Below are 26,722 nucleotides of genomic sequence, written 5' to 3' on the forward strand. Positions count from 1 at the left end.
GAGACTGTGATTTAGGTTATTTTCCAGCTTCTCTCTGAGTTGGGGTGGGGAATTATGGGTAATGAGAAGGCAATCCAAGCTACTGCAGGTGGAGTCTTACATGTCTTCCTCACTTTCAGGTGGACAGTGAAAACCCCTTTGGTGAAAACAATTTGGAACATCGTTTACAGAAGTCCAGAAGAAGATCTAAGTTTTTAGACTTTGCTTTTCCAATGAGAAGAGGTACTTGAGTTTCTTGTTACTAATGTTCCCTCAATGAGCATGAGTACATCCCACTTAGCATCTTTCACTCTGAGGATTGACAGGTTACGTTGCCAACCGTGGACCTGATTCTCAAGGTCTCTGCCATTCCCATGGGGCAGAGGCATCCAAGAAGCTGTTTATCTTCGAGTTGCCCTCAGTACTTGAAGGGGACTGAGCTGCATAGTGTGACTGACCACATGCGGCCACAGCCTATGGCTACGTGTGAACTCCTTGCATCTCTGACAGTTGGCAAATCCATTGTTTGCTTTTTCTGAGGGCACAGGAGTAAGATAGTGATAGCAGTCATGACACTTGCTGACCAGATTCCATGTTAGTGAGGAGGGAGCCAGTTCTCTGAAGCAGTTAGGCTAAAGTAGCTGTGTTCAGAGTTATGAGTTTCAGGATCCATTTGCAAATGATATTGAGAACTTTAAAGAGATTTGATTGACATGGATGATGGTATCCACATTTAGTATGTTAGAAATTGAAATTGAGTATTGTAAAATGTAATATACCAGCTGAAATAATACCATCAGAATAATAATGTTACGATGTGCTGTGATGGTTTTGTTACACTGTGGGAGAATGAGAATGAGAAGAATAAGTCGTGTTCTCAAAACCTGAATGCAGGTTTTGATTAGGAGGTTTCATGAAAGGTCCTGAAGGGACCACCACCCCCATTGAGGTTACAGTGTCTGGGTTAAGGCATCCCTGGAAGGCTTTTACCTTAGGACTGAGATCTGTGAGTCTGTCCCTAATGAAGGTCATGCCGGCTTGCCTGGAGTTCTGAGTCTAGACTGGCTGGTGCCGGGCGGTGGTGGCGCATGCCTTTAGTCCCAGCATTCGGGAGGCAGAGGCAGGCGGATTTCTGTGAGTTCGAGGCCAGGCTGGACCGACGGCCTCCAAAACAATACAGAGAAACCCTGTCTCGTAAAAACAAAAAACAAAAAAACAACAAAACAAAAAACAAAAAAAAAAAAAACAAAAAAAAATAGACTGGCTGGTGATGGTCCCTTTTGTTCCCCCTTGGTGGGACTAGACTTGTGATGTCCTCAGTAGTGGAGTTCCCTGTGTTCAGCTTAACAGTTTGTACTTTTAAAGGACTAGAGAGTGTTTTTTGTAACTCTGGCCAGACAGAGTGACAGATAACAGCTGACCCGGACAGAGAGTGAACTTGAGAGGAGAAAGTGCTTCCTCACCTCTGACATTCAATTTAAGCACCGCAATTGAAAAATCACTGGTGCAACGGGTAAAAGCCGTGCTGCCATCCCTGTCACAGTGAAATCAAGCAACAACAAATGTCCTTGCTGGGGAAAGACAGTGGAGCTTGATCCTGGCTTGCCTCTGATGGCGCTTGTACACCGTGCTTGCCATGTCTTGATCCAGGCAGTGTGAGTCTAAGTATTATACCAAGTTGTTAGCAGAGCTACAGCCTCCAGATGTTCAGTTCTCTGAACTTAGATACTGGAAGCCCTGGGGCTTTCAGGCCGTCCCTATGCTTAGGCCACCTCCAGATTATGGGGAAATAAAGCAGGCCTCCAAGATTCTGTGTGTCTCTGAGCCGGTTGGGGTTCTTGTTGAACTGGACATCTTGATAAAGCCCTGGCGTGGGCCCTGGGTCCTTTTCTCACAAGCTACCAGGTGGTCCTCGTGCTGCTAGGCCATGGATTGTCCCTTGAGAAACAAGGTTCCAATCAGAAGTTAATGCAGTTCTCACCTCACCGCAGGGGAGTGTGCAAGGAGTTCCTAGGCTTCCGGATGTAGCTATAGCTGCCAGGGACTCAGTACTGATGATTCCTTGTCCAGTTTACAGGGGCAGGGCATGGAGGTGTTCCAGGACCATGTGCACAAGCACTGATGAGTATGCCCAGATAGGGAAGGTGTCAGGCTTTAAAAATCTCTCTTTTTTTCCTCCTGCAACTGGTGGTGTAAGGGGACCAAGAGTCCAGAGAATGTTTTGTCATTAAACTTGGAAAAAAGAGATCCATTTACATTTCTGTTTTCTCCATGTGTATTTATTACTTTTGGAGTTGAATTTGTTTTTAGTACTGCAGTATTTTGTTTTGTTTTGGAATTAGGGCCTTGTTCAGGTTAGGCTATTACTTTGCTTTCTAGTCATCCTTGCCTCTCGTAGATATTTAGGGTAACAGCAATGATTTGTGGTTTGGATGCATTGCATTTCTCTATGTTCTTATGTATTCATTGGCTAGACATCACATTCATGATTATCTCAGACAAGTATACTCAAGAGCTAAGGACTCATGGGGCAGAGCATAGCAACTTTATATTAGATCCATATTGTCTTCTTCAAAGCGCTGGGAATTTGGGTAAAAATCTTTTCTCTCTTTAAGGCTATAAGGGTCTTGAACTTCTTCTTCATAGCATGTTGGTCCCCCCATACCCTTCCTAGCTATGCTGTAACTGAAAATATAACTTGATTGTGGACCCCAAGAGGACAGAAAGTTCCCTAGAATTTCAGTGCCCCAAGAGAGATTCAGTGGTGATCTTGGATTTTACAAGGGAGCATTTAGTTCCTTTGTCATTCATTTATTGTCTAAAATCTTGGTTCTTCTATGGGATAAATGTATCAGTAGTTTTGTGGCTAACTGGTAACAACAAGTTCCTCACACTCATGTTCCTCTTTCTTCTAGCATCTTCTCTTGACAGCCTTGCAGCAAACGTCAAGGTAATTGTAACAGTAACGTCTGTAAAATGATTTATTTCCATCATCTATGTCAACCCCTGTGCAGTTAACGGGGGGAATATGTTCCTTGCTGTGCTGCTCATTTTTGGGAAGCATAGCTCATGTCGGGTTTACACAGATCGGTGCCCCGACTCCACTGTAGGCCACACTGTGGGGTTCATTGGATTGGTCTCCTGGCCACATATTCTGTTATCTTACCTCAATTGTCCTAGCCTGCCCCTAGCTCTGTATTAGGCAGATCAAAACCAAAACTACAAGAATAATGCATGTTGTCCCTCAGGTTACCAGAGAGCCAGATGAACGTATTCTTTTAAGGAGTCAGCCACCATCACCTTTAAATTCAAGGAAGTCCAGAAAACCCTCACCCAGTCACCAAGGGGATGCCGATTTCCACCCGGAGGCTCCACTTCCCACCCCCCAGCATTCCAGATCTCCCAGCCCTTTGAATCAGCGTCTTCTCCGAAAAAGGTCAGCAGCTGGTACCCATCCTCTTACCTGATGTGCTCTGTCAGGAAGAAAGCCTGCATGCCTTGACAGTTTGTTTTGTTGGAATATTCACTTGGTGAACATGACTATCCTTTTATAAACCTGCACAAAACGTACCGTTAGCTTCTTCTTTTCCTGTGGGAAAGTGTTTGAGGGTACCTGGTGTAGTTTTAGCAGTGTAACTCAATGGTATAGTACCTGTCTAGCATGCACGAGGCCCTAGGTTCGATCTCTAGTACTGCCAAAAAGAAAAACCAAACCAAATCATCACCACAAAAAACAGAATGGAAATACACATGCATATTCATGCTTGAGCGTGTGCGTGCGCACGCGCAGACACACACAGATTTCTACAAGGCAGAACTTGATGGTTGCTTTTAGAGAATAAACAAGGAGAATGGCTCTTACAGTTTGGTAGAGGAGATAACATTTCATGTGGGCCCTGAAGAAAGTTGGTTCATGACTGAGTTAATGAAGGGTAGGGATGGGAAGTGAGAAGACAGGGACATTGTTAGCTCCCATCAGTTAGATGAATTGGGGAACTGTCCGGTCCCAGGGCTCCAGAAACCAATGATAACTGTGGAAGAGCAGTGGAGACTGAGAAGGAAGGAATGCTCTGGAATGCTCAGTCAATGGAGGCAGGGCAAGGAACAGAAGGAAGGCAAGAAGGCATCCAGCCATCTCAGATGAGGCAGCAAATTCAGCCTGCCAGTCACTCTAAACAGGTGACTTTGGACCTAACGAACTGTGGAGTGTGTAAATAAGGCCATGATCCACAACGACAAAGAACTGTGACCACAGAAAGGCCATCCAGTTGGCCTATGGCTATCCTAGCTTTGGGCCCAAGTCTCACATTGTGGGAAAGCCCTGAGTCCTGGGTAAGCCACATAGGTTGTCCATCTTCCACTAGAGGAGTGGTCTTAAATGTCATCTTTTAAAGAAAGCTCTTCTCACCAGGCAGTGGTGGTGAACACCTTTTACTCTAGCATTCCAGAGGCAGAAGCAGCAGATCTCTGAGTTTGTGTCCAGCCTAATCTACAGAGTGAGTTCCAGGACAGTCAGGCCTACACAAAGAAATCCTGTCTTATAAAAAAGAAAAAGAAAGAAAAAGCTGTTTTCAAAGGACAATGTTTTCTGGCAGGAATGTAGGGAGAAGGAGGCCTTCATTCACTGATGGTGGGAACAGAGACTGATATAGTCACTGTGGGAATAGTGTAGGAGTTTCTAATAATAGTAATAAATAATAATAATAATAATAATAATAATGGCTATGCCTTTCATATGCTTCAGGGAGACTCTATAGCCCCCTTGACAAGTTTAGCTGATAACCAAGGCAGATGTCTGGAACCTTTGTGGCTATAGATCCTTTTTCTTTCCTCTCTAATTGCTCTTTCACAGGGTCAACAGGACCAGCTCCTCCCAATGGTGCACGAGAAACATCTCTTGAGACTCTGTTAGCTTCACCCTGGAGGCAGCCAATGCTCAGCTTGCAGGGATGAGGGAGTCCAAGATAACAGGAAGTAATGAATCTTACTCTGACATTTCATATATATTTTGTTCTTTTTATATCAGACTTCTGCCTCTCCCCCACTCCTTGCTGGTTCCCTTCTATACCCTGCAACGGCCTTCCTGCTCCCGTGCCACATGTACTCCAATACCACCCTCCCAGCATCTGCCACCTCAAGGTCTCTTATATGACTTCTGTCCTAGTTAGTGTTGTGATGTGTTAGATTGCTGTGATGAAACACCATGGGGAGGAAAGGGCTTCTTTGGCTTGCATTTCTCTGTTTATCAGTGAAGGAAATCCGGACAGGAACTCAAGCAGGGCAGGAACCTGGAGGCGGGAGCTGATGCAGAGGTCATGGAGGTTTGCTGCTTACTGGCTTACTCCTCATGGATTATTCATCCTGCTTTTTTATAAAACCCAGGCCCCAGGGATGACACCACCCACAATGAGCTGGGCCCTCCCCCACCAAACACTAATTAAGAAAATGATTTACAGGCACACCTACAGCCTGATATTATGGAGGCATTTTCTTAATTGAAGTTCCTTCCTCTCAGATGACTATAGCTTATGCCAAGTTGACATCAAACCATTCAGCATAGTTCCCTTTCTGGTTTTATGATTTACATGAGAGAAAACATATAGTATTCTTCTTGTGAATTTGGCTTTGTTTGCCTGACATAATGATTTCCAGTTCCATCCATTTTCCTTCAGATGTCAGCATTTGTTTTCTTGATGGCAGAATAAGATCCCATTGTGACTATTGTCGCATTTTTTTTTTTACCCATTCATCTATAGATGGGCATATAGGCTGGCTCCATTTCCTAGCTATTGTGAGCACCACAGCAGTGAACATGGATGGGCAGACATCTCTGTGCTGTGTTGACATAGGAAATCCCAGATATATGCCTAGGAGTGGGATAGCTGGATCGTATGGTAACTGTACTCTTATTTTTCAGAAACTTTGCCCTGATTTCCACAGTGGCTGCATCAGTTTACGTAAACTCCCAGTCTCAGTAAATGAAGAGTCCTCCTTCCCCTCGTCCTTGCCAGCATATGTATTGTGAAATGGTAGGAGGGACTCTCAAAGCAGTTTTATTTGCATATCTCTGATAGCTAAGATTTTGAACATTTTCAATTGTTTTATTATTAAATAAATATTAAACACTTGTGTTTCTTTGAGAACTATATTCAGTTTTCTAGCCCATTTACTAATCACAAGCTTTGTTTTTTTCCCTGTTCTTTCTATATCCTAGATGCTAATCACCTGCTTGGTGTATTGTTAGCAAAATTTTCTCCCATTCTGTAGTTAGACCAGTATTTTAAAACATTAATTAACATTTTACATTTTACTATAATTCATCACTTTCTTCTTTCCCTTTCTGCCCTTCAACCCCTTCTGTGTCTGCCCCACACTCAAGTTGATAGCCTCCTTTTCTGTTTTATTGTTACACACACAGATAAATATATAGATATAACCTGATGAGTTCGTGTTTATTATATATATGTACACACACACAGATAAATATATAGATATAACCTGATGAGTTCGTGTTTATTATATATATGTACACACACACAGATAAATATATAGATATAACCTGATGAGTTCGTGTTTATTATATATATGTACACACACAGATAAATATATAGATATAACCTGATGAGTTCGTGTTTATTATATATATGTACACACACGCACAGATAAATATATAGATATAACCTGATGAGTTCATGTTTATTATATATATGTACACACACACAGATAAATATATAGATATAACCTGATGAGTTCGTGTTTATTATATATATGTACACACACAGAGATAAATATATAGATATAACCTGATGAGTTCGTGTTTATTATATATATATACACACACACACAGATAAATATATAGATATAACCTGATGAGTTCGTGTTTATTATATATATATACACACACACAGATAAATATATAGATATAACCTGATGAGTTCGTGTTTATTATATATGAACACACACGCACAGATAAATATATAGATATAACCTGATGAGTTCGTGTTTATTATATATGAACACACACGCACAGATAAATATATAGATATAACCTGATGAGTTCGTGTTTATTATATATATGTACACACACACAGATAAATATATAGATATAACCTGATGAGTTCGTGTTTATTATATATATGTACACACACACAGATAAATATATAGATATAACCTGATGAGTTCGTGTTTATTATATATATATACACACACACACAGATAAATATATAGATATAACCTGATGAGTTCGTGTTTATTATATATGAACACACATGCACAGATAAATATATAGATATAACCTGATGAGTTCGTGTTTATTATATATATGTACACACGCACAGAGATAAATATATAGATATAACCTGATGAGTTCGTGTTTATTATATATGAACACACACGCACAGATAAATATATAGATATAACCTGATGAGTTCGTGTTTATTATATATGAACACACACACACAGATAAATATATAGATATAACCTGATGAGTTCGTGTTTATTATATATATGTACACACACAGATAAATATATAGATATAACCTGATGAGTTCGTGTTTATTATATATATGTACACACACACAGATAAATATATAGATATAACCTGATGAGTTCGTGTTTATTATATATATATACACACACACAGATAAATATATAGATATAACCTGATGAGTTCGTGTTTATTATATATATATACACACACACAGATAAATATATAGATATAACCTGATGAGTTCGTGTTTATTATATATATACACACACACACAGATAAATATATAGATATAACCTGATGAGTTCGTGTTTATTATATATATGTACACACACACAGATAAATATATAGATATAACCTGATGAGTTCGTGTTTATTATATATATGTACACACACACAGATAAATATATAGATATAACCTGATGAGTTCGTGTTTATTATATATATGTACACACACACAGATAAATATATAGATATAACCTGATGAGTTCGTGTTTATTATATATATGTACACACTCGCACAGATAAATATATAGATATAACCTGATGAGTTCGTGTTTATTATATATATGTACACACACACACAGATAAATATATAGATATAACCTGATGAGTTCGTGTTTATTATATATATGTACACACACAGATAAATATATAGATATAACCTGATGAGTTCGTGTTTATTATATATATGTACACACACACACACACACACACACACACACACACACACACACAAGTTCCAGGGATGACTACTTTGTATTGAAGAACCAGTCATGGGGTTCAACCATGGGAGAGATTACGTCTCTTTCTCATCAGTCATCAGTTGCCTATACTTTTTTGTTTAGGGGTTGGGCCCTGTGAGGTTTTTACCCCTTTCATGTCGGCATGTCTATTGATATTTTCCATTGTTTAGATCCTGTTAATACAACAATTTCTAGGAGAGACAGTCACACAATAGACTTTCTCACAGTCTGGTTCTTTCAAGTTTTCCACTCTCTTCAGATTTCTGCAACATGGCTATAGGAGCTATGCTACAGATGTATCCACTGGGGCTGGGATACCCACAAGACATTGACCTTTTCACTGCTCCCAGTTGTGGTTTTCTTCAGTGGTATCTATTTACTGTAGAGAGAACTCTCTTTGATGAGCAGTGATAGCTAGACCTGTCTGTGGTTATAAGGTTAACATTTAGAATGCAGTTAAAGAATTATGCTGCTCTAGCAAGGAGATAATAGTAGATTCTCTTCTAAGATTTATAACCTCATTAACCCCAGGTAGTTGGTCAGGGTTCTACTACTAGACATGACTTCCCTCCTGTTAAGTAGACACGTAGACAGCTGTTGGTTACTACCAACATGTGAGTGCCACTATTGCTCCTGTATAGATAGCCTGCTATGTTGGTCATTGTTGTGGTTCCTAGGTGTTGTAACTGGATAGCACTAGTGATTGCTTCCCTCCTTTGGCAGTTTTCCTAGTACTTTATGATACTATGTAAACTAGACTGCAGGGAGGATGCTTTCAGATTAGATCCAGTTCAAATAATCCAAGTCCTGTGTCCTAAGTGTTCAATGTCTTCAGCAATAGGTCTTAACATTAACCTTTGAGAGGCATCCCAGGGCAACATCAGTAGCCTATATTGTTTGGGGAGGTTTCTCATGCCTAGTACTATTACTATATTGTTCTTGTAGGGAGCATTGTGAGCCCAAGTGACACAACTTTATTTACACACACACACACACACACACACACACACACGCTTACATAAATTGTGTATTTTAGGTATATATAAAGTCATATGATTTCTTGAGGCTGTATCAGACAATTTTGGTGTTGTTTATCCTCCCTCCTTCCCACTTTTCTCTTTTTCCTTGTATCTTGTTCTCTCAATTCCCCACTCCCACAGTGTATTATCATTTACTGGTTTCTGTGGTTACTCATGTTGTGTACCAACATCTGGAGATTTGGTGCTAGGAGCCTCTGATAAGAGAACATGTGACATTTGCTTTTCTGGGTCCAGGTTACCTCATTCAGTATAATCTTTTCTAGTCCCATCCACTTACCTGAAAATGTCACTGTTTCATTGTTCTTTAAAACTGACTAGTATTCCATAGTGTAAATGTAGCACGTTTCTCCTATCCATCTATCTGTTGAAGGATATGTAGGTTTCTCTCATTTCCTAGCTATTGCAAAGGGGGTGGAAATAAACACTGCCGAGTGAGTATCTATGGAGTAGGTTGCCGAGTCCTTTGAGCCTATGCCCAGGAATGGTATTGCTGGATTATATGGTAGCCCTAATTTTAGACTTTCAGCCCACGATTTTAATGGAAATGTACAAAGCCTTTTGAATGCCAGAGTGAAGAATGTATTCCCAAAGGAAAGAGGGACAGCCCACACTTCCCATCTCCCCCCATCTACAGCATGTTGCCTGCCTCACCATACAATCCCACTCTTCTTGTATGTGAGGAGAAGAGACTCTCAGAGAATGCTGGGATGAGACAATTCTATTCCTTGTATGCAACTATAGTATCTCTTTGGCTGATGTGTCCAGCTGGTGGCTGTTTTTAAAGACTTTTAAAGAAATACTTGTTGTATGTCTCATAAGATTCTTGGGGAGAGCAGAAATTATGTATATGATGTTTTCTGAAACACAGCAGTGTGTTGAGGGTTCATCTATTTGCTGCCCGTTGTTTCTCTGGGTTGGTAATAGATGTGTGGACTCAACCTACTCTAGGCCTTATGTTCTTGCTCCAGAGAAGGCTGTGATGGATCAATGAGCACAAACTACAGACAGGAGGAGCCATAGGGTCATCGGCATAGTGGCCCTAACAACCACTCCAGACTCCCATGGTCTGCTAACGAGCAGTTCTCTATACATTCTTGATGGCAACCCTTGTTAACATCTCAAACACGTGTGCCATTCTAGTGTTTCTCACATACTAGCAGAGAGAATGATTTTACCTGAAGTGCTAAAATTCTTTGAATATTTTACGGAAACAGCATCTGCACTTTACCCCATCGAATTTCTGTGTACACCTTTAGCTTAGTAATATCTTAGAATTTACGACTTGGTACTCACCACAGTATGAATGCATTCACTACTCAAACAGCATTGTTTTTGAAAGATTTATTTTGTGGGCCTGAGTGTATATCTGTGCATCATGTGTGTGCATGTTCCCATGGAGACCAGAAGGGGATGTCCTGGCACTGGAGTTGAAGGTGGTTGAGGGACAGAAGATGTGGGTGCTGGAACTGAACTGAGGTCCTCAGTAGGAGCAGCAAATGCTCTTAACTACCAAGTCGCCTCCCAGTGCCTCAAGCAATACTCTTCAAGCCCCACTGTGGTATTCAATACCTACTGTGGCCCGAGGTGAGTTTTACTTTTGTCCTTTTGACACAAGGTTCTGCTGTATAGCCCAGGCTACCCTCAAACTCATGATCCTTCCACTCAGCGTCCTTGGGGCTAGGATTACAGGTATGTGCCACCACACTAAGTTTGGGATGAAATATTAACCAGAGTCTCAGCCTGGGTCTCAGTCTAGGGGACACATTAACCAGATGGGGGACAGTGTCCACCATCAGAAATGAACAACACAAGGGTCAGCTGGCCTTGGGGGGTGTGGCAGGGGACCTCTGGAAGGACTCCTGAGGAATCAGCAATGGAGTTCAACCCAGAAGAGTTGTTGGGAGTTAATGAAAGCGGGGGCTTGGGCGGGAAGGCAGCAGTATTTTCCGCACAGAGGCGGCTGTGGAAGAGAGAAAGTGCAGTCAGTGTGTGGGAAGCTGGAAGACATTATCCAGCTTGTGCTTAAGTTTGGGCTCTGAGTGGCTTAAACTAAAATCAAGTCTTTATGGCAGAAAACAATTGAGATTAAGATTTTAAAATACAACTTGGGGTTGAAAAAAGTCAGGATGTTTTTCATTAGCGAATTTCCTGAAAACCAGGAAAGTCTGCTCACGGGCAGACGCCAAGCACAGCTGGTTTTAACCATGTTGGTGGTGTGTATCCCCACCATCCTCACATGTAGGCTTGATGCTAGCATTAAAATCATAGGGGTACCACTTTGCATACTGACATTCTAACTTACGGTTAAGTGTCAACCCACAATATTTAAGTGCTCTAAGCCGGCATACTTTTCAGTAGCTGCATAATGCTTCACTCCATTTACTCTGTTGGGCAGGTTCCAGCCTCGTTCTCAGTCCACGTGGAAGAAGATTCATGAGAGGGTGTGCAGCCTCCTGGCATCCCACAGAGCTCACCCAAAGGTTAGGGATTCTGGCGAAACTAGATCCTGGCTGGTAAATGTGGAAACTGGAATTCGAAGTCCAGTGAGGGAAACAGACATCAGTGAAGTAACCATAGGAACCAAGTGAAACTGTGACACTGACCCAGGAGAGAACATGGTGTCCTGAGCCTGACTGGGCAGGTATCTGCATGGTTGGGAGTCAGGGCAGGCTTCCAGAAGAAGGGACCCGGAGGAGATTAATGTGAGCAGTTCCTTCGGCACAGTGCTCATCAGGCAGAGAGGTCCTGAGAGTGCTCTCTTACCCTCTTCACAGCAGTTCCAACACAAAGAAGAACACATTTATGTGAGGGCCCATGTAAGGCCATATCTGGAAGAAATGGCATCTACATTTAATAAGGTGTTTTGGTACTTGATGTTTTCTGTAGTCTTAGGGGGGGATTTCTGACCTACGGTAGAGATGCCCAGCACTGTCGTTTCCTGCAGACACGCAGCTTGCATGTCTTGACCTGAATTTAAAGGCATTCCAGTGGAGTGTCAAAAGGACCCTGAGTCTCTGGAGCTGATCATGCCACACAGGCTAGCTTATACCAGGCTGGCAGGATGACATTTGTAAGTGGGTATTGGTCATGGTACCCATGGGAGTAGTCAGTTTCTTTCTTCCTCTCTGAAGAGCTTTGACTTAGTCTTATTTCCTAACCTAAAGGTAACAAATCTCCTTAAGATGGAGAGAGAATAGGAAACACACACACACACACACACACACACACACACACACACACACACACATGACCCCATTTGTACAGGGGGTACACAGACCTCTTCATACTGAAGCCATGTGTCTGGGTATTACCAACCTTTATTACATCCCAGATAATGCAATTGCTGGATGTGTTTTATTATAGGAAGATTTTATCTCTGACACAAATTATATCCGTTCAAGACCAAGCTACCCCCTGAAGAAACTCCCACGGCACGGACAGAGATATTTTTAACTATTATCTCATGTAAGTAAGCAGCTTAAGTACAGCTCGTTATTGTGGTTTGCTAAAAACAGTTTCTGCCTGTCTCCTGCTGTCACTGAAGTTCCTAGGAAATGTGGAGGAGTTGGGGAGGAGCTCTGAGAACTCCCCAACCCCCCAACCTGTCCCCCACTCAGTGGAACAGGATAGCCAGGGACCTGCCAGTTCTCACATTCCCATGTCCCACACCCCCCTCCCTCTTCATATAGAGGACACGTGAGCCTCTTTTCAGCTCCTGTCCTGCCTTGGGTGCTCTACATGCCACCTGGCCTACTATTTCTTGACTCAAATGGAGAACCTTCCATTCATCTGTGACTCTCCCTGCTCTTCTAACACAAAGCCTTTAGCACCCTGCTGGTTTCTTTCCAAAGTAGAAACAATGTATTACTACTGTTTAAAACCAGTCTTTTGTACTAGAAGGAAATGGAAAGCCAGCATTTAGCTCAGTCCAAGGAAACTGAATCACACACACACACACACACACACACACACACACACACACACGGGGGGGGATCCTGAGCAAGGCTCCACCTTCTCACACTCATCCTTTGTTCTTATCTGTTGGACCCCAGAGTAGTCGTTAGCAAGTTTCCTTCTGCGTGAATGCTGAAGGAGGTGCTGACATGAGTCTAGAGTGATGATGTGTGATAAGGTACTTGGCCATAGGGCGGAGGGTCGTCATTTCTTAGGTATTCTCTTAGTTTTCCTCCTTAGCCGATGCTACAGTTAACAACTGTTTTCTTCAAAAGTGGCATGCTTGTCTGTGGATGGTGCAAGTTGGATTTCTGTGGGTGGGAGTGAGGCTGGGGAACTTGGGTTCTACCATCATACTGACTTTTCACTCTTCCTTATGTATGTCCTGTATAGGGTCAAGAACTGGCCAGGCTTATCCCACGAAGTAAACATGATTCTTACAGCCCTATGAGAAGGGTGTTTCTACCAGGTTCTGTTTTTGAGGGTAGGGAGACTGAGGTACAGAGAGCCAGATACCTTGCTCAAAGTGACATGGCTAGGGAGTCAGTGGCAGGGTCAAGACTATGATTGATGGGACTCCTTGGCACACAGTAGGCCTCAGAGACCGTGCCTTGAATTGCTGTATTCTTTCTTTTGCCTTTCCAAAGCTATAGCATGGCCAAAGAATGATGAGGAGTAGGTGCATATGTAAATGACAGCCCTCTGGTACCCAGATTGGGGGGACTGCCTTTGAATGTTTCCCCTAGGAGTAATCATGTCATGTCTTCTAGCCATCAGAAAGGAGCAGGCCTTTTTACGCAATGAAGGAGAGTGGAATGACCTGCTAGATTTCCCCTGTCAGGCACCCGAAAGTCTGGCTCAAAGGTCATTTATGCTTCACCCTTGCCTGGGGCGCAGGGGTGAGGAGGAGCTGGCAGGGCTTCTGCCTTCAGCACAAAGGAAGGAGGACATCTTGATAATTGCCCATTCTGTAGGCCTTACTTTTAGAACGTTCTGCCTGGTAGATTAAAGGGTAGATTCTAGGGCACTTAATCTCTCCTTGCAAGGGTCTCTATGCTTTCATTAGGCCGGTACAGGGAACATAGCACACGTAGTTACCAAATGGCAAATTACACTGAGTTTCTATGTGGGTAAAGTCAACTTTCATAAAGCTGATTTCTGGATACTGATGTGAGGGTGCTAGGAAGGAAGTAAAACAGACTCTTACCCCCATTGCCAATTCTGTCTTAGAAAATATGTTTCTTTCATATCAGGAGTCCGCACACAAGGTTTGGAAGATGTACATAGGCCTTTCCCAGAAGTGCCCTTTCTTCCTTTGATGTTACTTTTTCAGTCCTGGATTCCTAGTAAGTCAAGGATCCCAAAGGACAGAACTAGGGAAGGGTCTCTGGGTTGAAAGAAACAAATCCAAAGAAGACTAGGCAACTCTGAAGGTAACTGGGCATTTCTTAGGAGTGATCCAGTAGACCTGGGGAGAAGCAAGGTCAAGGTCGTGTGAGAGGGGAGCTGGAGCTGCACCTGTGCTTTGGGAAGGCACTTTCCAGAGCAGGCGGCTCCTTGTACACAGCAGACCACACTCAGTTCCTGCCGAGTGCCCCTGCTCTGCCATCCCCAGGTCTCCATTGACAGACCCGAACCTCTGGTGCCTTCGCTTTGCTCAGCTTTCCCTGTCCTGGCTCCCTTGTGGTCTCATCCTCCCAGAAAAATTAAAAAGATCCTTAGTCACCAAAATACCAGGAATTTTGAACCCAGAACAGGGAGTCCCATTGTCCGTCGTGATAGACATGGAATGAGGAGGTGGTGGGTAGAGGAAGTGTAAGGTTTCGATGTATCTTATCCTGATGTGTCAGGACATGGGACTTGGGGTATAGGTGGATTATCTCTGACCTACTTTAAAATGAGAAAATTTCCTACCAAATAAACACAGTCGTCCACCCCCAAACAAACAGGGAGATCCCGTGACCCCTCCAGACTCCAGAGGTACCCCAAGTTCTCTTAAAGAGATAACTATTCCTGAGCTCTGGCCCTTAGTAAACTGATGGGCATGTCTAGTGTCATGACTCTGTGGGAGTGGGATCCAGAGGTTTTCTCTGATGGTCTCAGTCCCACTGAGTGAGAGCAGTGCCAGGCCCTCGTTCTCTTTGCATTGGGGGTAAGCATTGGGTGCTTACCACATACACCAGCTCTGGCCCACTGAATGCTTACAGTCTCCCCCCTCTGCTTCCAGATTTTATCTGGAATTAACCCTCAGTGGGAGGGAGAAGGAGGCAGCCTCACCATCATGCTTCTAAGTAGATGGTAATCAAGGAACTCAAGTAAGAAATTCCTCAGACAGGGAAAATTGTAGCCTCTTGATTCTTGTAAAACTCAAGAACAACAACGAGAAAGTGTGACAAGAAAAGAGAAAGGTTAAATTGCTGTTGGATGCTGACAGGGGCTTCCAGGATGAAGGCAGATCAGTTACCTACAAGTCACCAAATGACAAGTCTCTTGGCTGCTGATGCCCAAATCTATATGGAAAACACTGACTGAAGGAGCTTTGGGCTCTTTGTTGTATAGGGTTGTTTTGCTTTGGGCTGTGGTGGTAATAGAAGACCCACCCATAACCCAATTCCAAACTTGTACAGCTCAACAACTGCTGTACAGAACAGCAGATTGGAATGTGTTTAACCCTCCCATTTAATAACATCCAGTAGGTTTGGGCACATTTGCCATGAACCAAGGACTTCAGTAACTCCACACATAGCACTGGGAGGTAGATGCTCTGACTGTCATAGCATGCAATTATATAAAGAGGTCAAATGCTTTGATGTATTCTGAACCAGGGATGTAGGGGCAGGGGCTAGAGAACAGGCAATTGGGAGACTGAGCTGCATCTAAGGTTAGGATAGCTCATGTGTTTCTCCTTGGCTGTGTCTATTATTCATCTTTTCCTCAATACCACATGTAGATGTGATCTTCAAATTTCACAGGGGAACATGAATGAAAACCGAAGAAGGATGAAGGGCTCAGTCATCAACACTGACACATCCTTGGAGAAATGAACAGCACTCTTTGTTATCTGGGTTGAGTTACTGGTGCCTAGCCCCCATTAAATCAAACCTTATACTCAGTCTTTTGTGCCCAAGGTAAGAATTATTGATTACATTCTGTTTGGGGCTCTCATTTGCACCTGTCACCTAGAGAATTTGTGTTTGAGCATGAAAAATGGGAAGCATAGAAGTGTGTCAGGAGCCTTTTCATTTGGAATGCATAATGAAAATATATTGTGGGATATTTGTACTGTGTATAGATACATTACTGTGATTGGTTCAATAAGGAGTTGCATGGTCAGTAGCTAGGCAAGGGGAGACTTCTGGCAGAGTGGAAGTAGGAGGAGATAATCAAGGCTCAGGGAGATGCCAATGGAACGTGGAGGAAGTCAGGCATACAAAGTGAAAGCTAAAAAGCCACACGGTAAAACATAGATTAATAGAAATGGGTTAATTTAAGTTATAAGAGCTAATTAAGAGCAAGTCTAAGCTATAGGCTGAGTTTTCATGATTGATGTCATACTTGTGTCATTATTTGTGAGCTGGCTGATGGGACAGAGAAGGACTCTTTACAAAAGTCCTTAAAAATTGTAACAAGACTGTCTTCCATGAGCCAGGGAGTTGATTATTTAGGGAGATAATGAAACATAAATGATAAATCAACTGGAAAAGATCAGCAACCTGATTATCTATTTTTGATAAATCTGATTTTTGTGTTTCTTTTTTTTTTTGCGTAAGGCTTGAATGGCATTAAGCTCAGGAAAAAGAGTAATTTTAAATAAGCTTAACTTTCTAAGATGAATTTGGGAGAGGGGCTAATTTCTGTAGTTTAAATCATTCCCTCTCCTTATCACCCTTCCCAATAATTCTTAATAATATCGATCAGAAACAAGATGTTCTGCAAGCATTTTTCTAAGACAACTGCTTTGAGTAAATAGATGCCACAGAGAGGGCCACCCAGCCAGGCTTCAGGTTCATCTGTAGGGGCCGCTATGAAATGCTCAGACATTCTGGGGGAGCTGGAAGAGGCAGATCTGGAAGGGGGCATGCTCTCTTCCTTCTGCCATCCTCTACTTGTTTGCCTCAGTCTGAATGCTGTGTCTGCTTGAAATTTTAACTCGAAAGGTGATGCCATTAAGAAGTGGAGTTTTGGGGGGGGGGTCACAAGGACAGAGTACCACTGAAGAGGCTGTAAAATAGGCGATAGGAACTCTGCCCCTCCTAACACACAAGGACACACACAGTGAGGTGAACCAAGCAAAGACGTTACCAGATCCCAAATTTGCCAGCACCTTGACCTTGGGCATCCTGACTAATAGAACTGTGAGAAGCAGTTTCTTTTCTTTATAAGCTACCTAGTTTATGGCATGTTGTCCTCCTACGAATAAACACAATACACTAAAAACCTTTTAGTTTTTGTAAGACACATGAGAACCAGGTTTTTTTAAAATGCCGTAAGTAATTGGTTTTCAAAGGTAAATCAGGAATAAATAAATATTAAAACGAAACAAAAAAGATACTCTGGAAACAAAATAAAACAAAACTCATTTAGAGTTCTTTCAAAATTTCAGCCAAATAAAGGTATATTCCACCTTTGGAAGCCTAAGTTATGTGTCCTTTTAAATGTTCACGGTGTCAGAAACAGTTTGTTGTTTTGATGTGAATTTTAAGTAGTTGTCAAAAATAAAAGCTACTAGAATTAAACATGTGTCATGATAAGTTTTCAGTATAGATCTTAGAAGAGGGTCGCCTGCATGACTAACTGATACATGTCAGCCCTGAGGAGTTTGTGTCTAATTTCAGTTGTTAAAATATAAGTCGAGACATTCAATATTGATTTTCAAAAACAAAACAAAAAAACTTATTTTTCCTAATTGTGCATCTATATGTGGTTGTGTGCACATAAGTGCAGACGCCTGCAGAGGTCACAGTTGTCAGATCCTCCTGGGGTCCCAGGGAGGGTAAGGCCCTCCATGGGGAATCTCTAGAGTCGGTTCCAGGAAGGGCCCAGGCCCTCTCCCAAGTGTTCAGATTGAGAGACCATCCCTCATTGTGGTATGGGCACCCAAAAGTTCATTTGTATGCCAGGGATAAATACTGATTTACTACCCAAAGCCCCATAGATTGCCTAAGTCTCCTCACTGACACCCACATTCAGGGGATCTGTATCAGTCCCATGATGGTTTCTCAGCCAACAGTCTGGTGTCCAAGATCTCCCCCTGCTCAGGTCAGCTGTTTCTCTGGGTTTCACCAGCCCAGTCTTGACCCCTTTGCTCATCACTCCTCCCTCTCTGTCACTGGGTTCCAGGAGTTCAGTTCAGTGTTTAGCTGTGGGTGGCTGTCTCTGCTTCCATCTATCACTGGATGGAGGTTCTAGGATGGTATATAAGATAGTCGTCAAAATAATTATCAGGGAGGGACATTTAAGGTAATGGTATCTGTCATCCTGCTCTCCTCTATTCTTCCCCCAACTCAACCTTCCTCTCCCCCACATCTTCCACTCCCCTCCTCTTCTACCCCTTTCTTTTTCCTGGCTCCCTCTCCCCTCCCCCATGCTCCCAATCTGCTCAGGAGATGTTGCCTCATTCTACCTTCTCTGGGGTACCATGCATATCTCTCTTAAGGGCCTTCCTGTTTCCCAGACTCTATGGCAGTGGGATTGTAGGCTGGCACGCTCCTGATCCATGTCTAAATTCCATATATGAGTGAGTACATACCATGTTTGTCTTTTTGTGACTAGGTTACTTCACTCAGGATGGTTTCTTCTAGTGCCATCCATTTGCCTGCAAATTTCAAGATTCCATTTTTTTTTCTGATGAATAGTACTCCATTGTGTAAATGTACCACATTTTCTCTATCCACTCTTCAGTTGAGGAGCACCTAGGTTGCTTCCAGGTTCTGGCTATTACAAATAGTGCTGCTATGAACATAGTGGAACAGACATCTGTGGGGATCACAGACCCTGGCCGGAAACCCACTCCTTCATCAGCCTGGGAGCAGGCAGCTGTGAGACAGTGTTCACTAAAAACATGTTTACTAAAAACAATTTAGTGCCATAAGCTCCTGATAAGGGCTCCGATAAGGGCTGGCTGACTGAAACACCCTGACTTTGATCTTCCCTACGGCTAGCTACTTTTTTCTACTCCCTGTTGTTTTTCGATTTTGGTGTCAGAGACTTAACCACCAGCCAGGAGGAAAGAGGAGAGGTGTGAGAGAGGGCTGTTGGAGATTTGTGTGTGTATGGATGGCAGAAGTTTTTTCTGAAGGGAAGCATTTTTCTTGGGAAGTTCTCCTAAGCCGATTTGGGGAGCATAAAGTTTTCTTAACACAACCGACTGGTCTCTGTGTCATCTATCCCGACGCCCTCGCCACATTCTCGGATGCAGGCTGCGCAGGAGGCACGGCAGACATCCTTGTTGTATGAACGTGGATCTTGTGGGTATATACCTAAGAGTGGAATTGCTGGGTCTTGTGGTAGACTGATTCCCATTTTCCTGAGGAATCTCCATACTGATTTGCATAGTGGCTGTACAAGTTGGCACTCCCGCCAGCAGTGGAGGAGTGTTCCCTTTCTCTACATCCTCTCCAGCATAAACTGTCATTGGTGTTTTTGATTTTAGCCATTCTGACAGGAGTAAGATGGTATCTCAGAGTTGTTTTGATTTGTATTTCCCTGATTGCTAGGGATGTTGAGCACATTCTTAAGTGTCTCTCAGCCATTTTAGTCCCCTCTACTGGGAATTCTCTATTTAGTACTGTAGACCACTTTTTTTATTTTTAAATTTAAATTAGAAACAAGGTTGCTTCACGTGTCAATTCCAGGCCCCTCTCCCTTTCCCTCCGCTCCTTCCATGCCCTCCCACCATCCCCTCCAATATCCCCTCATTTCTCCAGGGATGGTGAGGCCCTCCATGGGGGTGTCCATAGTCTTTCATTTCACCCAGGGCAGGGCTTAGACCCTCCCCCGAGAGTCCAGGGTGAGAGTGCATCTCTCATTGTTGGATGGGTGCCCAAAGTCCATTTGTATATCCGGGATAAATACTGATCTACTACCCAAGGCCCAATAGATTACCTAGGCCTCCTCACTGACACCCACATTCAGGGAGTCTTGATCAGTCCCATGCTGGATTCCCAGCCATCAGTCTGGGATTCAAGAGCTAACCCTTGTCAGGTCAGCTGTTTCTGGGGGTTAAACCAGCCCAGTCTTAACCGCTTTGCCCATCAGTCCTCCCTCTCTGTTACTAGATTCCTTGAGTTCAGCTCAGTGTTTAGCTGTGGGAGTCTGCCTCTGCTTCCATCAGCCATTGAATGAAGGTTCTGTTTCCCAGACTCTCTGGCCATAGGATTGTAGGCTGGCACTCCCCAGATATATGTCTAAAATCCATATATGAGAGAGTGCATGCCATGTTTCTCTTTTTGTGACTGGGTTTCCTCACTCAGGATGGTTTCTTCTAATGCCATCCATTTGCCTGCAAATTTCAGGATTCCATTGTTTTTTTCTGCTTAATAGTACTCCATTGTGTAAATGTACCACATTTTCTCTATCCACTCTTCGGTTGAGGGGCATCTAGGTTGCTTCCAAGTTCTGGCTATTACAAATAATGTTGCTATGAATATAGTGGAACAGACATCTTTGTTGTATGAATGGGCATCTTTTGGATATATGCCTAAGAGTGGAATTGCTGGGTGTAGACTACTTTTTAATTGGATCCTTTGGTGCTTTGGAGACTTGCTTCTTGAGGTCTTTGTAGATTTTGGAGATCAGCCCTCTGCCAGATGTAGGGTTAATTAATATCTTTTTCCATTCTGTGGATGGCCTTTTTGTCTTGTTAACTGTGTCCCTTGCCTTACAGAAGCATCTCAGTTTCAGGAGGTCCCATTTATTAATTGTCAATCTCAGTGTCTGTGCAACTGGAGTTACGTTCAGGAAGCCATCTCCTGTACCAATTCGTTCAAGAGTGCCCTTCACATTTTCTCTTATAACAGGTTCAGTGTGGCTGGATTTATGTTGAGTTCTTTAACTTAACATTTTGACTTACGTTTTGTGCATGGTGATAGACATGGATCTATCTCCTGTCTTCTACATGTCAGCCTCCAGTTATGCCAGCACCATTTGTTGAAGATGCCTTCTTTTTTCCATTGTATAATTTTAGCTTCTTTGTCAAAAATCAAGTGTTCATACGTGTGTGGGTTAATATCAGGGCTTTCAATTCTATTCCATTGGTCTACTTGTCTGTTTTTGTGCCAATACCAAGGTGTTTTCAGGACTATAACTCTATAATAGAGCTTGAAGTCAGGGATGGTGATGCCTCCAGATGTTGCCTTGTTAAACAGGGTTGTTTTGGCTATCCTGTATCTTTTGTTTTTCTGTATAAAGTTGAGAATTGTTCCTTCAAGGTCTGTGAAGAATTGTGCTGGGATTTTAATGCTGATTGCTTTTGGCAACATTGCCATTTTTACTATGTTGATTCTATGTATCCAAGAGCATGGGAGATCTTTCCATCTTCTGGTGTCTTCTTTAATTTCTTTCTTTAAAGACTCAAAAAGGTCTTTCACTTGTTTGGTTAGCATTATCCCAAGGTATTTTATGTTTTTTGTGGCAATTGTAAAGGGTGATATTTCTCTGATTTCTTTCTCAGCCCTTTTATCATCTGTATATAGTAGGGCTAGTGATTTTCTTGAGTTGATCTTGTATCTTGCCACTTTGCTGAAGGTATTTATCAGCTGTAGGAGTTCCTTGGTAGAGGTTTTTGTGTCACTTATGTAAACTATCATATCATCTGCAGATAGTGAAAGTTTGACCTCTTCCTTTCCAATTTGTATCTCTTTGATCTCCTTTTGTTGTCTTATTGCTCTGGCTAGAACTTCAAGTACAATATTGAAGAGGTATGGAGAGAGTATAAATGCTCATTTCTCTATGAATCCCTCCCCCCTTTTTGTTTTTCTCAGTTATGCCCCTTTCTTGTTTTCTGATCTGGTAATTTTACTGTTTAAATTATTTTTCAAGGAACTATTTAAACTTTGAGGATCCCTACAGAGGCAAGGACTGAAGTTCAGGAGTCTTGCTTTTGGATTCTGTAATAGCACAGATCATTTCGTGATGAGCGTTTGGCTTGCTATAGGGAGAGCTGTATCATTGTGGTGATTTGAATAAGAGTGGCCCCCATAGATTCATATTTTTGAATGCTTAGTCACCAGGGAATGACATATTTGAAAGGATTAGGAGGATCAAGAGGTGTGACCTTGTTGGAGTGTGTCAGTGGGAATGGGTTTTCAAAGGCCCATGCCAAGCCCAATATCTCTGTCTCAGCCTGTGAATCAGGTTGTAGCGCTCTCTCTCCTCTCTCTCTCTCTCTCTCTCTCTCTCTCTCTCTCTCTCTCTCTCTCTCTCTCTCTCTCTCTCTCTCTCTCTCTCTGTCTGTCTCTCTCTGCGAATGAGGTTGTAGCTCTCATCCTCTGCTCCAGCCCTATGTGTGTTGATCCTCCAACCATGATGATAATGGACTAAACCTCTGAAACTGTAAGCCAGCCCCAATTAATGCTTTCTTTTATAAGAATTGCTTTGGTTAGGGTGTCTCTTCACAGCAGTAGAAGAGAACATTAAGCGTAATGAAACAGAGTTCGTACTTGTCATGTTTTGGTTTATAATTCCTTTCTTCACAGTTGCAGACCTGGCAAATCCAGGACTATATTTTACAAGTGCATTTCACAGTGTTTGGGTTTGCATAAGCTCCTGGGACAGCATCCCTTGTTGAACCTGGGTCTTCTAAGAGTAGCTTCTATACAGCAACACCATTTCTCTCTGCTCACTGGACTGGATGAATCCTGTAGGTTTTGAATTATAACTGAGATATAAAGGAGAGCATGAAGGATAATATCTGACCTAAAATGGTTTTAGGTGCTAATTTGAGAAGCTTGAGGAGTTCCCTGTGGGAGGTCAGCTTAGTCCCTGGGTGTTGGGGACCCTTCTCAGTGTGTCCATACCCTAACCCAGGCTCCTTACAGGGACTTGCTGTGGTTCAAACAGGGCATGCCTTCAGTCCATGCTGTGACCCACAAATCTGCTAGCACTGTCAGGTGGGATAGTTCTCCTTCCTGATTAAGTGACTCATTCCAGCACCACTTGTGGGTTTTCAGGTCTTGTTGGGAACTTCTCCCCCTTTCTCTTGTCCTGCTGACAATGAGACTGTGACTTCTGCTTTTTTTGGTCTGGGATTCTTCCTCCCTCCACCCTGGGTCTGGAGCTCCCAAATTATGGTGGTAAAGTTACTTTATCAGAGGGAACAACCTCTGCTTGGTTTTACCTTCAGAAGTAGAGAACTGGGCCCAAATGAATTCACATGCCAAATGGGTCCTTTTTAGAATGGACACCATGACAGAGCCTCTTCACAGAGTTCTAGTCCCAGAGATTTCCACCTTGTGATTCTGATATTTTAGAATGCTCTAACAACATCTCTGTAAGTCCATTCTGTTTTCAAGCAGTTCTGGGAACTGAACATAGGGCCTTGCTCATAAGAGGCAAGTACATTACCATGTCTCCTGCTGTTAGTTGTTTGAAGCAAACTCTCCCAGTTCATGGAGGATGGTCATGAACTTATGACCCTTCTGCCTCAGCCTTCCAAGCACTCTAGTCCAGGTATAATATTCTACCTGATTTTCTTATCTTTGTGTGTGATGTGTATGATATTGTGCATGCGTGTGCATGTGACATTCCACACACACATGCGTGCTCACCCAGAAGCCAGAGCAGGACATCACATGTCTTCCTCTATGACTCTCTACTGTATTGTCTTAGACAGTGTTTCCCATTGAACCCAAAACATATCATTTTGATGGGTGCATAGGATTTGAACTCAGATACTCATGCTGGTAAATAGGCACTATTACACACTGAGCCATCTGATTGGAAAAAAAAAGAAGAAATAAAAAAGGAAGGTCATGACTGCTTTTAGGTACGGTGGAGGAGAAAGTTCATTGTAGGGAGAGCATAGCCAAGGCAGAGACATCTGACAGAGTCCAAAGTGGACATGAGCTGGGCTTGTGAGGAGAGGGGAGAGGACAGAGCCAGACCTCAGGAAGGTAAAGAGTAGACCAAAGGACCAGGTAACCAAAATGGCTGGGTTATAGGGAGGGCAGCTGGGGAAAGAGCAGCCCAACCCCTGGGCTGGAGAAGTTTAGGGTAGAGGGTGGGCTATGCCAGCCAGCCAAACTCTGTAACATGTGGGAACTGAGGGTTTCTGGGAGAACCTGGTGGCCAGGTCCACTTTGATATGATAAATAGGCATTTCAGCTTTTTCTCCCCTCCTTCTCTTTATACACAAGAATCCCCTGGGGGGGCACAGTCACAGTCTGTAGCGCTTTACATGACTGAGGACGTGGGGGGGTGTCCTCTCACTATCTTGACCATACCAAGAACTCTGAAATGACAGCACTGAGGGGTTCCCATGGATGCCCCAGAAACAGTGATCAGGATTCTGAAGCTTGTTGGCCCCAGACACACCTAGGTTAGGACTTTCAAACAAAGAAAAGGTAGGCTGGGGCTATGGCTCAGTGCCAGAGTACTTGGCTAACAAGCTCAAGGCCCCAAGTTCTAAGCCCAGTACTGCACTTGAGAGGGAAGGGAGGCTAATGGCAATGTAGGGAGTTTGCTCTAAGGTGATTGTGATTGGTTGGGGATATTTTTGAACCAGGCAGGATGTTGGGTCGATGTGGAGGGTCATTTGTCTTACTTTCTTCCATAGGAAAGGAACAGGAAAAGGACAACTTTGGGGTAATTTGGAGAGCCATGTTTTTTAGAGACCTCGTTTTCTGCCTTGGTTTGGGTGGGTGAGTGCCACAAACAGATGCAGGTGCTTTCTTCCACTTTGTATGCCCCTTATCTGCTCTCCTCCACTAATCCCTTTGCTTGGCATCTCTTGCCATGTGCTGTATCCAGCACTGTTTACGAACATATCAACCTAAGTGCGAAGATGGAGCCTCTGGTTTTAGAGCCATTGAAGGTGAAGGCCTTGTACAAATACTATACCCTCATCATTCCTCAGTGTCCTTAGGTTCGAAATGGAGGCTTGATACTATCTCAGGATGTTGAAATGGGGATGACTCATTTAAAAAGCATGTTAAATCAGTGCCCAGCACAATAACAGAACCCATCAAGTATTAGCCATTATTATTTCCATCTCTTATAGTCATTTAAGGAAAACATCATTTCCTCCCATTTTCTTGCTAAGGATATCAAGGCTCAGAAAACCAAATGTCAGATCCAGTTTTCAAACTTTGGTCTCTCTTGTTTCCAAACCACATGGTTTATCTGTTGTTTTCTATTACTTCTTGGTTGGTTGTCACATGAGCGTTATTGACCCCCCAAGGCTAGGATTCCTAGAAATTGCACCTGAGAGCTTGAAAAAACTAACTCACCATTTATCTCAGAGTGACAGGGTAGTTCAGGTCTCCTGACAGTCTTGAGAATGAGGTTAGTCACCTCTTGTGTCAAGAGGTTATTTTCCTGTCCTTGAAATGTCACGCTTGTAAATAGCATTTTTAGGAAGTTCTTCTCCCCACCCCCCTTCAAAATAATCCTCCTTGTTCCTTTTCCTTCAGGAACTGACACTCAGATCAATGTTCTGAACTGAGATAAGTATCACACCTGTTTTAGTGGGATGACATCCAGGGACAGAATGTAAGCAGTGGGTGCTATTGGCGGAAGCGCTTGACTCATGGTGGAAACTCGTCATGTAAGATCATCTGGCTTCGCATGAAGGAAGCTCAGCCCAAGCATATGATGGCATCCTTTGTGCACTGGGTCATGCTGTGTTCCAGTGCTGACTACCGACCCCCTTCAACAGCCTTGTGGGGATACACCAGTTTCCATTAACTATGTGTAATTTGGTTCCTACTCTGTGCTCAGTAGAAAGGGAGAGGTCACATTATGATACCTCCTAATGAAGTTTCTATCCTTACTAGGGAAAAAGATGTTCTAAGTGTAGTTCTTAGAAAGTGTTGCAAGGTAAGACTCAGCAGATGGATTTGTGACAGGGGGTTTGAAATAATGGTGGCTAGGAACTGAGATGGATCATGGAACACCCCCTCCAGTCTTCCATGAGCTGTTCAGATTCTCCAAATACAAATCTAAAACAACAGAAGACCCCATGGCACTGCTTAGTCATATAAAATAATGATATTGATTGAAGTGAGGCTTGTAGAACTCAATTTCATTACTTTTTAGCCAGGCACTAACTTAATAAACAAGGCAATATCTGATCATGTGACAAAATATAGTCATTTCTCTGTGTTCCAGGAGGTAAGAAACACTGGACAATCAGAAAGAGATTTGGGAGAAGGCATTTGGAGAAGACAATGGCCGGTGTAAGGAGGAGGAATTGTCTCCTGGTGGTATCTTCTAAAGTGTCTTAGATATTAGCACTAAAGACTTTAGACTTTATGCCATGGACATTCAGGTTTCAGGGTGAGAAAGTCAAGTGCATTCTG

At 42.9% G+C, this 26,722-nt stretch overlaps 1 protein-coding gene across 8 annotated transcripts in view; it reads left to right on the forward strand.

Annotated features, from left to right (window-relative positions):
- The window catches only part of Spata6l (spermatogenesis associated 6 like), a 50,448-nt gene extending 32,507 nt beyond the window's left edge, over positions 1 to 17,941 (forward strand). For 2 of the 8 annotated variants that reach the window (XR_005877284.1, XR_005877283.1), the window contains exons 8-13: positions 120 to 222; positions 2,895 to 2,929; positions 3,228 to 3,415; positions 11,647 to 11,892; positions 12,615 to 12,716; positions 16,178 to 17,941. Coding sequence is in view for 4 of the 8 variants with exons in the window: in XM_040745925.1 (XP_040601859.1) it covers positions 120 to 222; positions 2,895 to 2,929; positions 3,228 to 3,415; positions 11,647 to 11,731; positions 12,615 to 12,704 (501 nt within the window). In the remaining 4 variants the exon portion in view is untranslated. Of the gene's footprint in view, positions 1 to 119; positions 223 to 2,894; positions 2,930 to 3,227; positions 3,416 to 4,831; positions 6,126 to 11,646; positions 11,893 to 12,614; positions 12,717 to 16,155 lie in introns of those variants that run through there. The other 6 variants (XM_040745925.1, XM_040745917.1, XM_040745921.1 and 3 more) reach the window with 5 other exon arrangements.
- The last annotated feature ends 8,781 nt before the right edge of the window (positions 17,942 to 26,722 follow it).

Source organism: Mesocricetus auratus, unplaced genomic scaffold, assembly GCF_017639785.1.
Source record: "Mesocricetus auratus isolate SY011 unplaced genomic scaffold, BCM_Maur_2.0 Super-Scaffold_4256, whole genome shotgun sequence".
Classification (NCBI taxonomy): domain Eukaryota; kingdom Metazoa; phylum Chordata; class Mammalia; order Rodentia; family Cricetidae; genus Mesocricetus; species Mesocricetus auratus.